Source organism: Anoplophora glabripennis, unplaced genomic scaffold, assembly GCF_000390285.2.
Source record: "Anoplophora glabripennis isolate ALB-LARVAE unplaced genomic scaffold, Agla_2.0 scaffold620, whole genome shotgun sequence".
In the NCBI taxonomy this organism is placed as follows: Eukaryota; Metazoa; Arthropoda; class Insecta; order Coleoptera; family Cerambycidae; genus Anoplophora; species Anoplophora glabripennis.
In genome coordinates this window covers 276,031-297,004 of record NW_019416776.1, presented here as the reverse complement: position 1 = coordinate 297,004, position 20,974 = coordinate 276,031, and the positions used below count along the sequence as shown (strand labels likewise).

General features: G+C 29.8%; 1 protein-coding gene across 1 annotated transcript; it reads left to right on the top strand.

The window, feature by feature from the left end:
- Nucleotides 1–4,369: 4,369 nt before the first annotated feature.
- LOC108911389 (probable maleylacetoacetate isomerase 2) lies at nucleotides 4,370–11,199 on the top strand. Its single transcript, XM_018716319.1, has 4 exons — nucleotides 4,370–4,667; nucleotides 6,952–7,003; nucleotides 7,638–7,864; nucleotides 10,599–11,199. Exons 1-4 carry the CDS (start codon nucleotides 4,656–4,658, stop codon nucleotides 10,944–10,946), a joined length of 639 nt encoding a protein of 212 aa, XP_018571835.1. The 5' UTR covers nucleotides 4,370–4,655; the 3' UTR covers nucleotides 10,947–11,199.
- Nucleotides 11,200–20,974: the final 9,775 nt, after the last annotated feature.

Genomic DNA, 20,974 nt, shown 5'->3' with positions numbered 1-20,974 from the left:
AATTATAATAAAGATCTATGACATAAAATTTCAATTTGTTTCACTTTATTTATTCATAACTTCAATAATACAAATTATTTTGCAATAAAAAATATGTCAACTCCTTGGTCAATACCTTATCTATATAGGCCACATATAATTTTCCCAGAAAATAGTGTAGTTTTTGAAAAGACTATGGTGAAGGTCTGTTTTCAGAAAATATCTTTATTCCCCTCTTAATTTTCAATTTGTCTTATTATTTACTGTCTTGCCTGCAAAATTGGTAGTAACTGTTTTTGTTTTAAAAAAAAAACACGAAGTCTAAAACAATATAAAACTAAATCCTTTATAAATAATTTTATGAATTAATCATGGGCGTAGCTAGAATTTTTACTTGGGGAATAAAATTTCAAAACCTGAACACGTTTTGACTTCATCTTAAAAAAAAATGTCACGCAGTTGGCGACTTCTGTGCCGAATGCCGATATGATAGGCGATGATATTAGATTTTTTTTCCGGAGTGGGCTGTACACACCCCTGCTCCCCCGTATCTATGCCTATGATTATAATCCATATAGGGTCAAATGTAAAAAGTAGTAATTCCATAAAATCTAATTCATATGAATTTATCTGTTTTATATAGCCATTACACTATCTTTATACAGGATGTTTCGGTTAATGTTTCGATTATTATTTCATAGGATTTTTTAGTGTTGATATTTGAAAAAACATATTTTATAAAATATTTCCGATTTAGATGAAATTATATACATATAACGATTTGTTTGATTAAAATTCAACATTTACTAAATTTGATTATAAAGTCACTGCTCGTAACTCGACATTGTGGTAATTCTAAGAAAAAAATCCTATATTATACTAAAAGCTGGTCATTTTTTACTTTTTTTCGTTTTTTTACTTATCAAGCACCGGAGATTTTCCACGGAGTTTTTCCCGGACTCTTTCCCCGGAATTTCCCCCCCACTTTTTCCCGGAGTTTTGCATGAAACAGCTGGTACACATTTGTTTATACCATTGTATAAGTAAATTTACTTATACAATGCTTATACTGTTTAATAAATAGCCTTTTCTATAAAGATTTCTTTCCAAAATTGGGGGGGAGCTATTTTCTAGGTAAAGTTAATTTTAAAAACTCATTGAAATAGCAATAATATTATAATCAATATAAGGTCAAATGTAAAAAGTATTAATTCCACGTAATCAAATTCATATGAATATTCTAAAAAAAGGTTTTACCGATATGCCGATATGATAGATATTAAATCTTTTTTTTTTTGAGTGGTCACCGAGCTTTCTGGGGTGGGCCGTGCACACCACTGTTCCCCACGCCCATGGAATTAATTAATGAAAAACTTCGTGAATTAATTCGTGAATAAAATGGCAATGCAAAACAGGTATTATAAATTGTGAAGAAACTACAAGACGAAAAACTTGAACTTCGTGACAAAATAAAAACTGAACGGTCATCTTGCAAAAAAATAGGATTTGATTAGCGGTGGGAGAATTTTTGCAATTTCTTTAAATGCAATTCTCTTGATTACTGTCTCAATACGTAACATATATGCACACAAATACTTGCATAGCAATATTCTATTTAAATCGGCTAAAGCATTTTTTAGAATTATTTGGAAACTTAAATATTTTGCTAACTTCAACGACCTCAGTCGGCTAAACGAAACAACTTTGGATGACGTGTATTTGTTACATACAGAGTGTAACAATAAAATTTGTGCAAATCAAAATCAGTTTTAATCTAAGTTAAACTTATGTGTATCGAAAATAAGTTTGTTAAAGACGCTATTGAACTTATATATATTCAATTTTCCGTAAAAAGTCAAATAAGCTATAGTATAAACAATTTCTACATACTTACATTGAAGCAATATCAGTAGATTTATTTTTTCAGGCAATTTTATATTCCTATTGGAGGAGTTCCTGCTCATGGAGAGTTCGAATTGGTAAGGTTTGGGTAATTATTGTATCTTTAACTGTAATTGAAATACAAATCTTTTTTCTAATAGAAAAAAAAATATATAAAAATGCTTAAATTTATGGAACAGATGTGATCAGTAATGTTTATCTAATCTCATAATTCATACAAAAATCTGTTCTGGACATATTGTTTATCGTTTCTACACAAGGTACTTTAATCCGCTTATTTAATAAAACTTTTCACATTATTTCTTGCTACGGGAATAAGTGCGACTAATAAAATAAATATTACCATTTTTTTTTTCAAAGAAATTTATTTCACCATGGTCCTACATTTTATCTTAACTTTTGTTTTTTCCTATAGCGCCATATTCAATTTTATGAACAAATGCTTTTTGTTTAGCTTTCCAACAATGAACAATATCATAAACTGAAGGAAAATAATAATTATTTATGGTTATTATATTCTGAAATAATGTTTAATGAAATAATTTTATATTCGCTCTAATAAATAAAGTAGGTAATACTACTCCATTTTTAAAGTTTTGAAAAACTGTAAGTTAAAAACTACGCCAATACTACTGAAGATTTAAAGTAATTCAATGAATTTAAATCGAATTCTTCCAAATTGACAAGATAGGGGTATTCGATGTCGCTGAACAAGAATATGAAGTCGGAAAATGAAAATTCAAAATGGCTGATCCAATACGGCTCACTATTTTAAACAATTTATTTAACAATTATCGATTTTATATTAAACTCGCTCATATTTGTAATATAGAGGTTCAAAAAATGAAAATTATAAATGGCTAAAGGTTTTATTGAAAATAATATGTTTTATTTTTTAAAAAACAAATTTATTACAAAATAATTAATTTTTAAATCTCATCGAGTTCTTGCTCTTCTTCAAAAATAATTGGGTAAATAAGGCTTTAAGCCAATAAAATTGAAAAAAAAAAACTGATTTTAAATACAAAATTTCAAAATCAACCCTATTATTTATTTATTCATTAATTATTTTAAAAATGGATCAATGGATATATAAATATTAAACTTATACAGTTACAGGTTTAGCATAAAAGAAAACAAATAAAAATAACTCAAATGCAAACAAGATTATTTGTAATATTAAGTAATAATATTACATTAAAGAATTATAAGTGTACGAGAGTATGTATAACCTCAAAATGGACAAAATATGTGAATAATACACTTTTTAACACACTGATAACTGCAGCTTACTCGAAAAGTGAATATTAAATCAATTCATCAAAAAACGTTATATTTCGCTGGATTTACTTTTTTTAAGTCTTAATTCTTTAATGGTTTATTAAACAAAAAAAAATTGTTTTTTACATTATTAAACTTTATTTAACAATAAATTTCACGGATTTTTCATGAAATATTTTTATTTTTTGTTTTTTCAACTATTTTTCCAATTTTTTAAGAAAAATAAAATGCATCATCTTAAAGTAGAGATTTTAAGCTTTAAAAAGTGCTCTCATAAAGTTTCAATATCACATTTACAACTATAGTTTTTGATCTATAATATTTTTCAAATTAAATTTTTAAGATTTTTTCCATATCGCTCACTGTTTCAATTGTCATTTAAAGAGCAATCTGTGAAAGTTACAGATATTTATTTTTAAAATTAAAATAATGACAAAATTATAGAATGACGTAACTTTGTATACATACTATTTATATATTTTTTTCTCAAGACGTAAAATTGATAGCCGGATGTCTCTTCTTTCATTTAAATTTTTGTGAATTCGATTTGATCAATTAGATCAAAAGTTATAACAAATTTAATGTAGCGCGCTCGGGGCTGCGCGCTCTTCGATAGCTATACTTGTGAATCGCCCATTTTTTATGTAAAATTTCCTGTTCTTTTGAATGGTGCAATAAATTTTTTTTTAAATTATATTTTTTTTATATTTTGCAAAAACTATAATTTTGCATCTAATTTGTTAAATAAATAATTTAGCGTACACTCTACAGTTGGTAACTTTTTATATGTTGTTTCTGACAACTTTACAAAGCGAAAAATAAAAAGTTCTCTCATCCAGTAATTTTCGCGAAGTCAAAATCTATCTTGACTCCACTATAAAGCAAGTATTGTTTTTTCACTAATAATTTCATAAACCTGTCAATCTAATAGCTCGAACATGGCGTCGGTTGACAAATCTCAATACAGTGATTATATGGTTGCATAGTTTGTGACAGAAATCAGATCCGAGATCTAACCGGTAATAACCATATGCAACCAAACATACATTTGGCCCGAATATGGCGGACGATGGTGGTACTCTCTTGATTTGATTCAGTGAATATTGCTGTCAACAGAAAAATATTAAAATCCTCTTATTTATTCACTCATATGTATAAATATATACTGTCCTGTACTTGTTCTTATCTATGCAGTCTAATGTATACATTTGTCAATAAATAGTATGAGTATGTATAAAAAAAAATTACGTAACAATAGTATGTAGGTTCATACCGATTTAAATAATTTTCGATTATTTACTTTGGTACCTCTAGTTGTTGGATTGAAAAAGTGTGGTTTCTCGCAGTGTTTACATATCTGATGGTATTTAATAATCAACATTATAAACAGGACTAGATGTTTTAATGAACTGAACAACCTTCACATTCCAGTATTTTATCGATTATAAGTAAATTTTACGTTGTTGTTAGTAATGTGTAGGTAGACTAAAATTATGGCAGGAAAAGTAAGTACATATAAATCAAATAAAAACTTTTTATCTTAAACTAATATTCGTAGTTACTTATTCGACTAGTGCAAAAAGTATTTTTAGCACGAAAATAATGGACAAGTTACAAACTCATCAGTGGATTCGCTATCTGACTTAAGCCTACTATAATGTACCTAGGTATTGCCTTGCATGAAAAAACAAACGATCGAGATAGAAAGTCTATTTTTTGTAATCCTTCAAATTATTAAGATTTTTAAAAACAGAGCCGTTACCGCAAAACGCGTAACTGGCACATGAAATGATTTACATTTTCAGGGATACACGAACCGCAAAAAATAACATTCATTTGCAAATTATGTCAAAACCGTTTTGTATCGAATTCATATAATTTAATACTACTGAAATATAAAAATAATTACACAGATTCAAATTTGATACTCAGTTTACAAAATAGAAGAAATCTGAGTGCAATTATTTTTTTGAATTATGTCATTAAAAATTGTGATTTTTTCCCAACAACTTTCGTGAGGGACTATTCGGTTGCAAGTTTTGGAACTTCACAAAACGCATTACCTGGTTTTTATTATCATCAGATTGGTATCAAAATAATTAATTAACGGAAAATCGTTATTTGTAGGTAGATAAATTAATTCATAAAGGGTTTGGTTTTACATGTTTTATTATTGTTCATGTTTAATTTTGATTTTCCTCGCCAGACCTTTCTGTTCAACCGCATGTCATAATATTTATGTAATTCTAAATTTAACACCAATAAAGCCCAGTTATTTGTTTCTGTACAAGTTTCAATTTTACCTTATTTTTTTTTGTGCTCATCCGTTAATGTTGTTTCCCAGAGTAAGAGATAGACCGAATCGTCAGGTTTGAATTTCCTACCAATTTGAATCTCGCGCTCCGTTCGACCAATTCAATTTGACCAAGCGGCGCGGCGGGGCGTGGTCTAAAAGTAGAATTTAATTTTCAATTTGTCTTTATTTACTATTATATGACTTGCTTGCAAAATTGGTAGTATATAACTGTTTTTGTTTCAAAAAAATTCACGAAGTTTAAAACCATCTAAAACGAAATCCTTTATGAATAATTTGAGAATTAATCATGGGCGTACCTAGAATTTTTGCTTGGGGTGGGCCCAGGGCTGCAAGCTCTATGGGACCTCTAAAAAAAAAAGCTTTCGCAATCAGCAACTTGCCGAATAAAATTTCAAAACCTGAACACATTTTTATTTCATTCTAAAAAAAAGGTCTCGCAGTCAGCGACTTACCGATCGATATGCCGATATGATATTGACAAAAATATTAGATCTTTTTTTCCGGGGGTCAATATAGGGTCAAATGTAAAGTATTCCTAATTCCACGAAATCTAATTCATATAGGTATATGAATTTAAATATTTTATATATTATATTATACTATCTTTTTACAGAGTTTTATAGCCATTAAACTATCTTTATACAGGATGTATCGGTTTATATTTCGATTTTTTAGTGTTGATATTTGAAAAAACATATTTTATAAAATATTTTTTGATAAAATTATATTTAACAATTTGTCTGGATTACAATAAATAAACATTTATCTACTAAATTTGATTATAGTCACTGCTCGTAACTCATATTGTGGTGGTTTTAAGAAAAAAAAACTATATTATATCTAATATCTTACCGATAAGACATTTTTTTGGGTGGGCACCGTTTTCTGGGGTGGGCCGTGCCCTCCCCTTAACTACGCCCATGGAATTAATGAAAAACTTTGTGAATTAATTCGTGAATAAATTGGCAATGTAAAACAGGTATTATAATTTGTGAAGAAACCACAAGATGAAAAGCTTGAACTTTGTGACAAAATGAAAACTGAAATTGAAAGGTCATCTTGCAAAAAAATACGAGTAGATTTGATTAGCAGTGGGAGTATTTTTACAATTTCTACAATTCCCTAGATTACTGTCTCAAAACGTAACATCTGTACACAAATACTTGCATAGTAATATTCTATTTCAATCGGCTGAAGCATTTTTTAGAGTTATTTGGAAACTTAAATATTTTACTAACTTCGACTACCTCAATCGGCTAAACGAAACAACTTTGGATGACGGTATATTTGTTACATACAGAGTGTAACAATAAAATTTGTGCAAATCAAAATGAGTTTTAATTTAAGTTAAACTTACGTGTATCCAAAATAAGTTCGTTAAAGACGCTACCAAACTTAAAGTCAATAAGCTATAGTGTGAACAATTTCTACATACTTACATTGAAGCAATATCAGTAGATTTATTTTTTTAGGCTATTTTATATTCCTATTGGAGGAGTTCCTGCTCATGGAGAGTTCGAATTGGTAAGTTTTGGGTAATTATTGTATCTTTATCTGTATTGGAAATACAAATCTTTTTTCTAACAAAAAAAAAATGCTTAAATTTATAGAACAGATAATGTCCAAAAAAATGAGCTGATGTGATCAGCAATGTTTAACTAATCTGAAGGTCTCATACAAAAATCTGTTTTGGACATATTGTTTATCGTTTCCACACAAGGTACTTTAATCCGCTTGTTTAATAAAACTTTTCACATTATTTCTTACTACAGGAATAAGTACGACTAATAAAAAAAATATTACCATTACAACTTTTCTTCAAAGAAATTTATTTCACCGTGGTCTAACATTTTTATCTTAACTTTGTTTATTCCTATGGCGCCATATTGAATTTTATGAAACGAGCAACGAAGAAAATAATAATTATTTATTGTTATTATATTCTGATACTGAAATACTATCTCATTAGAAATAATTTTATATTCACTCTAATAAATAAAGTAAGTAAAAAACTGTACGTTAAAAACTACGCCAATACTAGTGCAGATCCTGATGCTAATATTCAACATTATTTTAATAAAAAATTATTCATTTTACCTCATCCTTATATCTTTTATTAAGTCCAACTATTAATAATTTATTAATTGTACATTTCCAGCAATGAATTTAAAAGAGATTTCTTACGATATTGTGCCAGTTTCAATTTTAAAAGGTAAAGATGAACAACACTCGGATGAATATCGTAAGATAAATCCTATGAAACAAGTTCCTTCGCTGGCCATAGATGGAAATATTTTAATTGAAAGTCTCAGTATTCTGGAATATTTGGAAGAAACTCGTCCAAAAATCCCTCTGCTACCATCAGATTTTGGAGCACGGGCCAAAGTAAGTATTTAACCAGTAGATACAGAACGACTATGATACTCAAGTTGCAATTTTATCATACGCCCATTGGAAGAAACTAACAGAAATCGCTTTATCTGCCAAGTTATATCGATCGATATTCAGATAATTACAATAATTGCATATTACTTTTTTATTATTACACCTTAAATAACTTCAAGGACGTCGCAGTTCAAAGGGCGGTAAACTTCTCAGGATGAAATTTTAAGTCAAATTGTATTGAGCTATAAAAATCCCCCTTGTGGTTTCCTTTCACTGTCCATATTCCTATAATGACGGCAACCATCAGTCCTGGGTCACTGTATACACTAGTAGTATTTTTTATCAAAGCGGTTGGCTGGATAGCATTGACTGGTATTATACAAACCTGTTCAATAAAGTGACGCTCCTACCTTGTCACATAAATAATTTTTTTTTATGTCTACAAATAATAGTTCAAAAGTTAAATTTTACTTTTTATCTGAAATTTTGTGTTAAGTTAATTTAATGTGGAACCAGGAAATATACAGAGTGTTTCGCATAAGAACCGGTACAGAGCAGGGGCATGTTGAGGAACAGAAAGTATGATGATTTAACGCAACTTGGGGGGTTTCAAATTTCGAAAATAATCTATATCTGTTATACTTGAACTTAGAAAAACCAAATTTGGTACACGGTGCAAGTGTATCAAGAGCATTAATCAACAGTAAGTAGAGTTCAATTGAAGCATTTTAAAGGGTTGATAAGGGAAGATACACAATTAAAATGTGACACAAATTTTTAACCCGATGGCGGACTTAAAAAATGATTACTTTACTTTATGGGGAATTTCATTCTAAAACTTTTCTTACTCTTGTTAGTTTTTAAAAAACTTTGTTGTTTTCAACAAAAACCCGAATAACTAATAATATACAGGGTGGTCCAGATGTTAATAGGCAAACTTTGGGAAAGTACTAAACAACCAAAATGAACATCACTTTGCTCTAAGAACATAAGCGCAGAAAGCCACCGTTTATGAGATACAGGGCGTTAAAATTAACAAAAGTAAAACAATTTTTTTAAATATCTGGAAAATCGCTTCATCAAAATCCAAATTTGGTACAAACTTTTTTTCAAATATTTCTCCTAGTTCTGTATGCACACAGTCCAAATTCAAAAACCAGTGGCGGAGAAACAATGATATTGTTTTCTTATTTAGAGTAAAACTTTCATGTCACCGAATTAATTAGTAATATGAATACATTTTACAACGGTCTGAAACATTCCGTACGAAAAAACACTCTTTTATTTTTGTCGAAAAGTGAATGGTTTACGAGTTATGAGACATATTATGATGCGGTTTTCCAGATATTTGAAAAAATTATTTTATTTTTGTTAATTTCAACGATCTGTGTCTCATAAACGATAGCTTTCTGCGCCTATGTTCATAGAGCAAAGTGATGTTAATTTTTGTTATTTAAAACTTTCCCGAAGTTTGTCTATTAAAATCTGGACCACCCAACTTTGTTCTATTTTCCCGATTTCAACGCTTTGTTTACTTGAATAATATGTCTCATAACTCGTAAACCATTCACTTTTCGACAAAAATAAAAAAATGTTTTTTCATCCAGAATGTTTCAGACCATTATAAAACCAATTAATTCAGTGGCGTAGAAGTTTTACTTTAAATAAGAGAACAACATCCTTGTTTCTCCGCCACTGGTCTTTGAATTTGGATTATGTGCATACAAAACTAGGGGAAATATTTGAAAAAAAATGTGTACCAAATTTGGATAAATTTGATAAAGCCGTTTTCCAGATATTTAAAAAAATTGTTTTATTTTTGTTAATTTCAACGCCCTGTATCTCATAAACGGTGGCTTTCTGCGCCTATGTTCATAGAGCAAAATGATGTTAATTTTTGTTGTTTAGTAGTTTCCCGAAGTTTGTCTATTAAAATCTGGACCACCCTGTATATTGTAGCTGTTATTTAAAATCATCGAAAATTCAAATATTGACTTCAAAAACTAAGTTAGACACAAATATGATTATTGGATAGAGTAGAATTTTCCATGAAGAATAGATTTATGCCTGAGAGAAATATTTGCTTTTCTATTAAATTATTCTTATTTCAACTATTTTTTCCTGATCGTCAAGAGCGACGTTTAAATACATAGCTAACTTTTGAGTTTTCGATGATTTTAAATAACTGCACAATATCGTGTTTTTGATGAAACCGACAAAGTTTTTTGAAAACGAGCACAAGTAAGAAAAGTTTTAGAATTAAATTCCCTATAAAATAAAATAATAATTTTTTTAAGTCTGCCAACGGCTTAAAAAATTTTCACATTTTAATGGTGCATCATCCCTTATCAACCCTTTAAAATGATTCAATTGAACTCTACTGTTGATTAATGCACTTGGTACACTCATACCGTGTACCAAATTTGGTTTTTCTAAGTTCAAGTATAGTTGAGATATAGATTTTTTCCAAAATTTGAAACCCCACTTTCAAGACCTAACTTCTCTGTGGTGCACCTTAGTATAAATGTAAGTTGTGTCCAATCACCATATTTTGGGTTCCCCTACATGCCCCTGCACTGTGTCGGTTCTTATGGGAAACACTCTGTATATAGTGTTCTACTTAACATTGTGACATCTTCATAACTTTTTTTCAAAATGAATCTGAAAATCTAAACAGTTATGATGCTGTTACAAATTTAATTATGACGCTGTAGAATATTTACTTTTTTTTTAGGTTAGGGAAATATGTGCAATTATTGCAAGCGGAATACAGCCATTGCAGAATCTTAAAGTACTGAATTACGTTGGCAAAGAAAAGCAACAGGAATGGGCGCAACACTGGATTAACGAAGGTTTTAGAGCCGTAGAAAAAATATTAAGTACAACGGCAGGCGAATATTGTATTGGAAACGACGTCACATTAGCTGACTGTTTTCTAATACCCCAAGTTTATAATGCAAGGAGATTTCAAGTAAATTTAGAACTTTTTCCGAATATTTTGAAAATTGACACCCGACTGAAAAATCACCCAGCATTCAGGGAAGCTGATCCAGAGCATCAGCCTGATTGTCCTAATAAATAAGATTTTCAAATTTTGTTATTCTGCGACATGAAAATATATTGTTATAAAAAAGACATTAAAAGTAATGAACGACTATTATTTTATAGGTGGCCAAATGAGGATATTTTGAGATTATCAAAAGGAAGTGGTTTTATTGAAAAGTAATTATATCACTGTCAACAAATTTTTGAATTTGGCTTTCCACAATCTGTTGTTCATCACTGATTTATATAAAATATGCTAAATAAAATGTACTTATATTTGAGTGATGCAATCTTGCATTTTAATTTTAACAAGTCCTCTTATTTGAAAATTCTATTTCGGTAGTTGGTTAAATACACATAAACTTTTTTCGCCTCACTCGCAGTGTTTCAATCCCATTATTTTTTTTGCAGAAGGAATAATTGTAATCTATGAAAATTAGGATATTTAAAAATCTATTTAGACCCTGAGATGTTAAAAAATTTTGACTAAATATTAGAATAAAATCTATTATCGCAGTATAGTGTGACTTAAATAAAATAAATACCTACAAATATTTAAAATAATAGTATTGACTATGTATACTAAAATTACAGGACAGGTCATGATAAAATTTTTGCCTAATATCTAGTGCTGTACAATTAATACTCAATAAATTTATGTCTACATTAATTTTACTGCATAAAAGTTATATAAGTTTTTCATGTTACTTTCAAATCAAGGGTCATAAGGAAAGATTTAGAATTTTACACATATTAGACGGTCGTGTGAAGATTACCCCAGCATTTTCTCCATTATACTTTATAACGAGAGAAAACGTAAGATCATAAAATTTTGTAATAGCCCAAATTGGAAAAACAATTGAAATCATGTTATGGAGACATAAACCTAACATCTTAGTAACAAGAAGTTTAATTGTTTTTACATTTCGGGCATTACAAAATTTAACATTCCTGCAACTCATTCTTCCACATTTTCTTTCATATTTCAAAGTATAACAGATATAATAAATAATATACACATTTATATACAGGGTGTTTCACTTTGAGCAGCACTCGTATTTTAGGACAAAGAGTCCATTTTCAATTTCATTTTTTTTTCAGCCTGGAGTACTTGATGAGATGTATCTCGCATGTGATTCTAATCTCATGGCACACAGTGTTGAAAAAACTTTGGTAAAAAGTAATTGAAAAAAAAGTATTATTTTAACATGAATTGTATGTATTCCTATCAGTTAAGATGAAAATTTCACTTTGACAGATCATTTCGCTTTAGTTAAGTATAGTCTTTAAGATGCAATGTTTGAGAGACACTATACCAGCCCAACAATTTATCCAGAGCCATTGTTAAGCCAGCCCTGCCTAAATCTTCGCTATGCAACATTCAATTGTTTTTTTTGTGTCTTTGAGATTGCAAGAAATTTCATAATCTTGGTAGATGGAAAGATAAAAATGATAAAAGGGTGGGTAGAATGTTATTGAACACCCCCTGGGAAATTTTGAAATTTCTTTATTTATAAACAAGTTTATCATTACAGCATAACATTGTATTTGTCATCGCATCGACAAAGCCTTACCACATTGCACTATTTATATTTTAGTAACTGACAATATTTTTTTATTGCTTCTACAAAGACCATCTCTTGCTACAAACTCTAAACTATAATGGTTCAATGTGATGAAATATTTTCTTTACTTATACAAAATCTTGTATGATGTTTGAAAATTAAATTTTGGATTAGTAATCAATTTTTTTCTTAAAAAATATGTCCTATATGATTTTCCAATTTTTGACAAAGGTTTTTGAACACTGTAGACTATGAAATTTAAATAAAAACACACTATACCAGGAATACCGGAATACCAGGGTGGTGCTGTTCATAATGGAACACGTTGTAGATGAAGTCCTAAAATCGTATATGGTAGTTTCCATACGGATTCAGCGAGCAAAAAAAAATCGATCCCTTCGATTTTTTTGAAATTTTCGGATGTTAATTTACTTTAAATTTTGCGAGATCCAATTTTTTTTTTTGTCCAAATTACATCGTGACAGCGTCATTCCGAAAATAAAAATGTATATTTTTTTCAAGTGGCCGTTATTTTGACCCAAATCATCCTGTCAAAAAGGCTTTTTTCTACAAAACTTAAAAGTGGGCTTTTTAATTGTCATTTTTGATGTTAAAAATGTCAAATGTCAAAAAATGACATTTTTAACATCAAAAATGACAATTAAAAAGCCCATTTTTAACAGTTTTGTAGAAAAAATAGTGTATGATATACGTGTTAAAAGTAATTTTATTTTGTTCGTGAAGTTAAAAAACTCGCTACGCTCGTTTTTTAATCATCTTCACTCACAAAATAAAATCTTACTTTTAACACGTATATCATAAATAGCTATTTTTTTACAAAACGTGTAGAATTCTATCAGCTTTTACCTAGTTTTTTTCAGAATTTAAATTGCTTTAAAAGTTTGCGAGATAAATGAGCAAAATGGAGTGATTTTTTTTCAAAATTGATTTTCTCAAAAACCCCAAATTTTGTTTTCATTAAATTTTGATATGTTTTCCAAGGCCAAATAAGCTATCTTTAAGCCAAGCGGCAATATACTAACTTCTTTCGTTTGGAAAATGCAGTTTCAAAAATGCATATTTATGTTTTAACCCAAATCATTCTGTTGTAACGTTTTTTTTTTTCAAAATCTGCCGAATTCTATCAACTTTTATTTGTTTTTTCCAGAATTCAAATTGCTTTAAAACTTTCAGAGATAAATGAGAAAACGGAAAAAAGTAAGTTTTTTTTCAAAATTGATTTTCTCAAAAAACCCACCTTTTATATTCACCAAAAAAAAACTTTTTTCCGTTTTTCTCATTTATCTCTCAAAGTTTTAAAGCAACTTGAATTCTGAAAAAAACAGGTAAAAGTTGATAAAATCCTGCACATTTTGAAAAAAAAAAGTTTCAATAGGATGATTTGGGTCAAAATGACAGCCACTTGAAAAAAATATGCGTTTTCTTTTCTGGAATTACGCTATCATGATGTAAACTGTGATATGGCGCCACAGACCCTTATAAAATTCAAAGTAGCTTCACATCCCAAAATTTCAAAAAAACGGAAGAGGTCGATGGTTCTTGTGCGTTGGAAAGATATGGAAACTACTATACATGTATAGAGCTGGATAAAAATATGTATGCCGTTTACGTTTGTTAATGTATATATTTAATATTAACAAAAAGGATTCTCAGTACTCGATTAAACAATGCCAGTATCAATGAATAACACTGTTCAACTTTTAATATTGTTATTTTCAATATTAATTCATACAAATTCCACCAACACAGTTTACACATCACAAACACTAAAACTAAATGATATAAATACTTTCAATTTTACTGTTTTAAAAATTAAGATGGGAATATAGCAATAACCATTTAGGAAAATAATGAGAACATTAATTAAAAGAATCAATGACAACAGTTTTATTACTAGTCAATTATGTTATGTTATCACACACACAAGAGTGAAGTGGCCGGGAAATAAACCATATATGCCTCCAAGCAAGAAATTGAAGTTTACTTAAGGTGTAAGTACTACTAGCAGCATACACTCGCTACTCGTCAGTATATACCTTCTCGAATTTAGTTTATTTAGCAGTGTTATATTCAGCAGCTCTTACAGAAAAGCTGCTACTGTATATTATACGTATATAAACGTTTACAAATTAATATACTCATGAACATTCAGATCGGATCGGTACCAATAGTAGTAACTACTTTAGCTTTCCACAAAACGCCTGTTACATTAAATACATACATATACGCATATGCACGCCGACACATGCATATGCATATAACCGGGAAGAGGCTGATTAAGTCGAGTACCGTGTCTGACCAAATCAATGCAGCCGGGCATCGCATAAAATTGCAACGTAACTCTCTCACTTGATTTACACCTTTAATATCGGATACACAAAATATGTAAATGCAAACGTTCTTTTCGAAAAAAAGTCAAGCGTGTCGGTAAGCAAAAAGGTACACTGAAATAAGAATTTCTCCATGAAACATGGCATACATATATAATTTTATGAATTATAAAAGAACAGTCGGCGAGGTATTTGAGAAGTTATGGTAGGTGCATCCTGGAAAACTATAAATAATGAAAACGTCCCGATAGGTTATTATAAAAATGTTTCCACCGTTGGGAGAAAATATAATTTTCTCCCAACAGTGAAAATGTAATTTCACCGTTGGGAGAGAATTTCTAATATCTAATCTAAAAATTCTAATGTAATATGAGAAAAAATGTAATTGGAGTTAAAAGTTTCCAGACACAGATATTTCGATTTTTAATTTACTTTCGATTGTATAATGGCATATTGGGGTTTGTTTCTTACAGTATTAGAAATTTTGATGTTTTTTTTACACTTTTGTTGCTATTTACACACATTAGAAATCCAGTAAAAAGATCCTACAATTGTTCAAAATACTCAAACGCATTTCTTAAAATTCTCATCAACATTATCAAAAATTCTGGATATAACACCTCCGACAGCTCGCCTTTTTAGATTTAGCATATCCTTCGCATTGTAGTATAGTTACAGAACCCCAAAAGCAAAGTGCTATTTTTAATATAATGGAATGAAAGGTAAAAAAAATAAATTTGAAAACGCTCTCAAATATCTCACCAATTATAAGAAATAAACCCTAATATGAGTTAATAAAATCAGAAAATAGATTTTATACTAAACTTGTTCGAGTCTATAAGGCTCTAATTCCAATAAAATCAATGGAAAATTAAAGGACGCAGTTAGGTAACACCGAGAAGAATCGGGGTATCCTAAATAATTTTAAATGTGAAAAAACACAGCTTTTATTTGAAACATTTTCTACTGTTGACGTTATCAGAGATATGGAAGAACTGAAATATATCTAACACTGAAGTATTCTGGAAAAAAAAAACTAAAAATCACGAAAATTTATCTTTCTTACGTTAACATTGAACAAATTAAATTTTCTTTCAGTTTTGCAAACCATACGTTAATTTATTCACTGGTGTCACAATTAATCTTCCTCAAATAACTCAATAACCATTGTGAAATATACACATATAAGATAACTTTCTTAATTCTTTCATAATTAACAAAAATATATACAGTGTTTTATTTAAAAACACTTTCCTTAAAGATCCTTTCTTTTTATTTCGATGTTTTTTTTTCTAAGGCCGAATCGTATATGTAAAGATACCAGTTATTGTATCTTACATTTTTCGAGTACTAGATATTGAAGCAACAAACCAAGGGTTACGCTGGGCACAATGTATGGACTGTAAGTGAAGTACATGATTCATGAATATTATCTTTTTCTGTGTCTTTTTTTTTAATAAAGAAATTAACGTCAACCAGTCAACTGTATGAATTACAACGATTGGATAAATACAAAAAATATTAAAAAATGCATATGTTGAAGGAATCGCATCATTTTCTACGCATCATTTTAGTTTGTCAGCGAATTGAATGCACCACTACACATAAACAAAAGGAATTAGAAAACAGAAACTCTAAAAACCGATAAGTCGCATTTGAGGAAACTTTTGAAATCTGCGGTACAGAAGGAAATCAAGTGTAATGAAGAAAGCAAATGTTTTGTTAAGATTCAGAAACTACATATTTAGATAATACAGACCTATTTGGCATGAAAAATACTTTCAGCTTTATAATGGAAACACTTTTACTAGCGATGATAAATACATCAAAACCTTTTTACTACAAGGAAAAAACTACTGACATTACCTAAACTGCACCAGAATATATACAGAGTGTTTGGAAATAGGTACCCAAAAATTCATCGTCCACTAGACAGATGTCTAGTAATTAAAAAAAATTACTGGATTTCAAGATATAGGGTGATTAAATTTAAAAAAATTAATAGATTTTGTTAAGAATATCTTTAATGGGCTCTTTAAAGCTTTCCAAATATAAGTTTGTTTCTTTACAAGAATAAAATAAATAATTTTTTTTAAGAACTAACCTCCCACGTTTACACCTATAAGTTGGGAACTCTGTAATCCTAGTAATAACCATTTAGGTTAAGATCTGTTAGAACTAGAGATGCCAGAAAGTAGTTAACATTGGTAAGTAACAATTAGCCGTAACTTATACTTTTTGGTAAAACATTTCCTGCTAAAATATGTTCATTTTAACTTTGAAGTTTTAACAGGCCGACAGTCCCATTTCAGTTCTCTATATAGTATAGGTCGCAAGAAAAGTCCCGTTACTTTTTTGAGCAGGGAACAAGTGTAACAATACTGCATAAACAAATTAATCCACACAACTAAACGAATAATATGAAAATTTCTAACGATGGTTCCGCACTCTTCTACTGTAATTTCGGTCTGAAGCATGTTTCAACGTGGCTTTCAGTTGCTCCTCAACAGGACTGGGCTCTGGCTCGTTCAGCCGGTTTCCTGGCTTTTGGGACAAGGACGTTTGGCCGGCAGGAAGAAGATACGCTACAGTGGAGCAACTGAAGCGGCAATAACATGTACCTGGTACAAAATTACAATAGAAGAGTGTGCGAGCATCGCTGGAAATTTTCAAGAACGGTTGCGTAAATATATTGAGACCAAAAGTGGCAATTTTGTAGATTTGTTGTAAATGTTTTCTTTTAATTTATTGTTACCGAATTAATAAAAATTATCGTTTGTTTATGCAATGAAATTTCTCAAAAAATTGACAAAACTATTTCCGGACCCTGTATTTACTATTTGTCAATTAACCATTATTGTTTTTTTTAACTAGTGTCATGCTTAGATCAGATTCAATATGGAAGTATTTTCAAATGATTTTAGTTAGTTAATTACGATAGCAATGATTTCGTACATTTTTGTCATCTCTACTATGAATTTAAAAAAAAAATTGTCACAAAAGTGAAATTTAATACAAAATGTTTTTAAATGCTTATATTCTCTATCGTTTTGTGTGAAAACTACACAACCATAATATGTTAAGGGACATATTCAATTGCAATGATCAGAAAATCGATTTTTTTTTTTGTATTCATGAACGATAGAAATGTGAAGAGTATATTCTGAAAATTTGAAAGCGAAATTCGAAAATCTTTGGAAGTTACCGCCCATAAACGTTGTGCATGTCCGCTCAATTTCTGGGCACATGCCGCGGGTAAAAGCAAAAGTGCACAGAGACAGGAGGTATACTTGTCGACCAGATGTTTGTAGAATTAACCGTTTTCCGACGAGTTTCGGGAAATAGCCGCCCAAGTTTATTTACAGTTTATAGTTGCCCTTTTACCCTTCTTCCGCAGCAACGCTCGTTTGTTAAACGACTCCTGCAAAGCAAGCAAAGAATAGCAAGGGGATTTACCGTTTTTCTCGAAACTACATTTCTGAAATTGGTGGACACGATTACACAAAAACTATTGAACCGATTGAGTTCTCCCTTGGTAAAAATGCTGATAACATTATTACTTTCTATATGACGTACATCGATTTTGGAAAATTTTGAAAAAAAAATCATTTTTTTATAAATTCTGCAGAAATTTCCCATGAAAATTCAATTTGTCTTTAAATGCATGCCGTTTTTTCAAATTTGCATTTTTTCCCACAGAAAATAAGAAAATTTTTATATTTTGTTGCAGATCAAATTTCAGAGGGAGCTAGACTGTACACCGTTTTGAAAGTCATGCCACAACCTTGCTATGACTCTCTACCACAGCCATTTTGATGATGAATGAGTTCAAAAATATTTTTTTTACACTTGAATATCCTATTAAGTAGGTTTATCTGATTTGGAATTGACGAATAAATATTCGTAAAAAAATTAATATAAGCTTATTAATAAGAAAATCCTCAAAAAAAATTATGACTAGTTTGGATACCTAAGAGACGAGATATTAATAAAATAATTTTTCATGATTTAGTACCGAGTCTTATGAGAATGCAGATTTTTTTGGTCTTTCCACTTAGAATTTGCAGCAATTGACGAATAGTTTCCACAGCAACTTGTATAAATAGGAAACCGATATCTAAGGAACCCTATGACAGCTCGTAGAAATCGATTAGGTACTTGTAAGATACATAATTTATAATAATTCTCCTTCAAACTGCTTCCGTTGGCTAACTTATCCTCCATATGCTTGATAGCGGTAACGCCGCGGTCTCGACGTAGCGTATTATTTGAAATTCGCAGGTGTCCAAACAAACAGAATGATCGAACAGGAGCAAGCGCCAGCCAAGTGCAACGTTGCCAAATCTAAAGGCATACTACTTTAGTCACTAGCGAATCTACAGAAACTTTCGTTAGGCTTTAGACGCACCTCCGTACCCGATAAACCTCCTTAAAGAACACCTACAGTCCGATGAATGTAGAATAGAAAAATTGACTCATTTTCCTCCGTCTAATTGTATATGTCCCCTTAAATCAATAAGAATTTAATTTAATTAAAAAACAATCGTTATTCTCACAAGATTCATTTTTTAAATATTTAGTTATTTTTCATATCCACATTATTATACTGTTTTATTGGTTTATAATTACAACTAAAATGAATTTCAATTAAGTTGAAAGTAATATATACACAGTGAGCGGCAAAAGTAGGAAATATATTTATTTAAAAATCAGATGTTCGTTATTTGAAACATCGCTCGGACCCGTCGAATTATAATTTTTAGCTGCGCATTTTCTGAAGCAATTTTCATTTATACAGGGTGGCAAAAAAAAGTTATGAAATCAAGGCCAAAATTTTTAAATGGAAACCCCACTTTTTTGTATTTCAATTATTATTATTATTCAATTCTCCATGGAATTATGATCATTTTTTATGTAATATAACCAAGGACATTTAAATAAAGGGGACTAGATGAAGCCTGGTCTATTCACAGTCTAATTGTATCATTGTTGTCAGCTGTATAATTATACTGGAAATGTACTTAATATTTTTATCGCAATTTTCATCACAATTGTGAAAATTATTATTATAGGGCAGTATTATTAAGTTATGCATACAATATTGTTAAATTCTGTACATATTAAACTATTTTTCATTTTTCATATTTGCCATGTTTGAAGACTTGGCAACTACTCAATAATTTGTAGCGTGTTCCTCGTTCGTTCTGCCGTGGTTGGCAGAATATGGCGTCTCTTGTTAGAAAATAGTTGTGATTTTAGTAAGTGAAACGTGATTAGTGTTTATACATGTATTTTGGATTAACTTTTAAGGTGTGAATATGGTTAGACAGTGCAGAATTTGTAAGAAATTGGATTATAAACATCCACATCAGCTATCCTTCCACAGGTAAGCATGCTTGAAGGTGACTTTGGAATGTATATGCAACTGTGGCCATTGTCGTGCGTGTGGGTAACTTTTATTTGAATAACGGTAAAATTTTATAAATCTGACTTGGTATTTTTTTAAAATTTTTGCTGAAATAGTAAGAAAACAATAATATGAACCACGTTTGGCCATTAAAATCAAAGGAAAATGCTGCACCACAAATAATAAGTTACATACATTATTTATATTTAATATATTTATAGGTATTTCAATGTTATCCCTTATACCCAACATTACAAATTTTAATCATTCATCATTTTCATTTTCCTCTACGACAAAAACCTTTTCAAAAATATATTTACAATTTTACTAAATGTACGAGCATAAAAACTGAATAAATACAACAGCAAAAATATGGTGGTGGTTCACTTATACATAAAAATACCGAAGATGCAATCAACTGAAAGTTGCATTCATTCAACCATTTGATATTTTCCTTTGGAAATATATTTTTGTCTCACTGAAAATTTGCCTCAGTATTCTAAAAGTGAAATGTGAACGTTTTTAGGATGCTTGGGGATGGTGCAACAAGAAAGAAATGGTTACAGTTATTGGGATTCCAAGAAGTTATAAAAATTTTATATATATTTATTATAAAAATACTGAGTAACTGTTGAAATATATTGACTTAGGACTATAAAATATTTTATTTTGACCCATCCAAAATGTACGGCAATGGAGATGTAATCGCGCACATCAGTTGGATGAAAATAAAGCCCTCTGC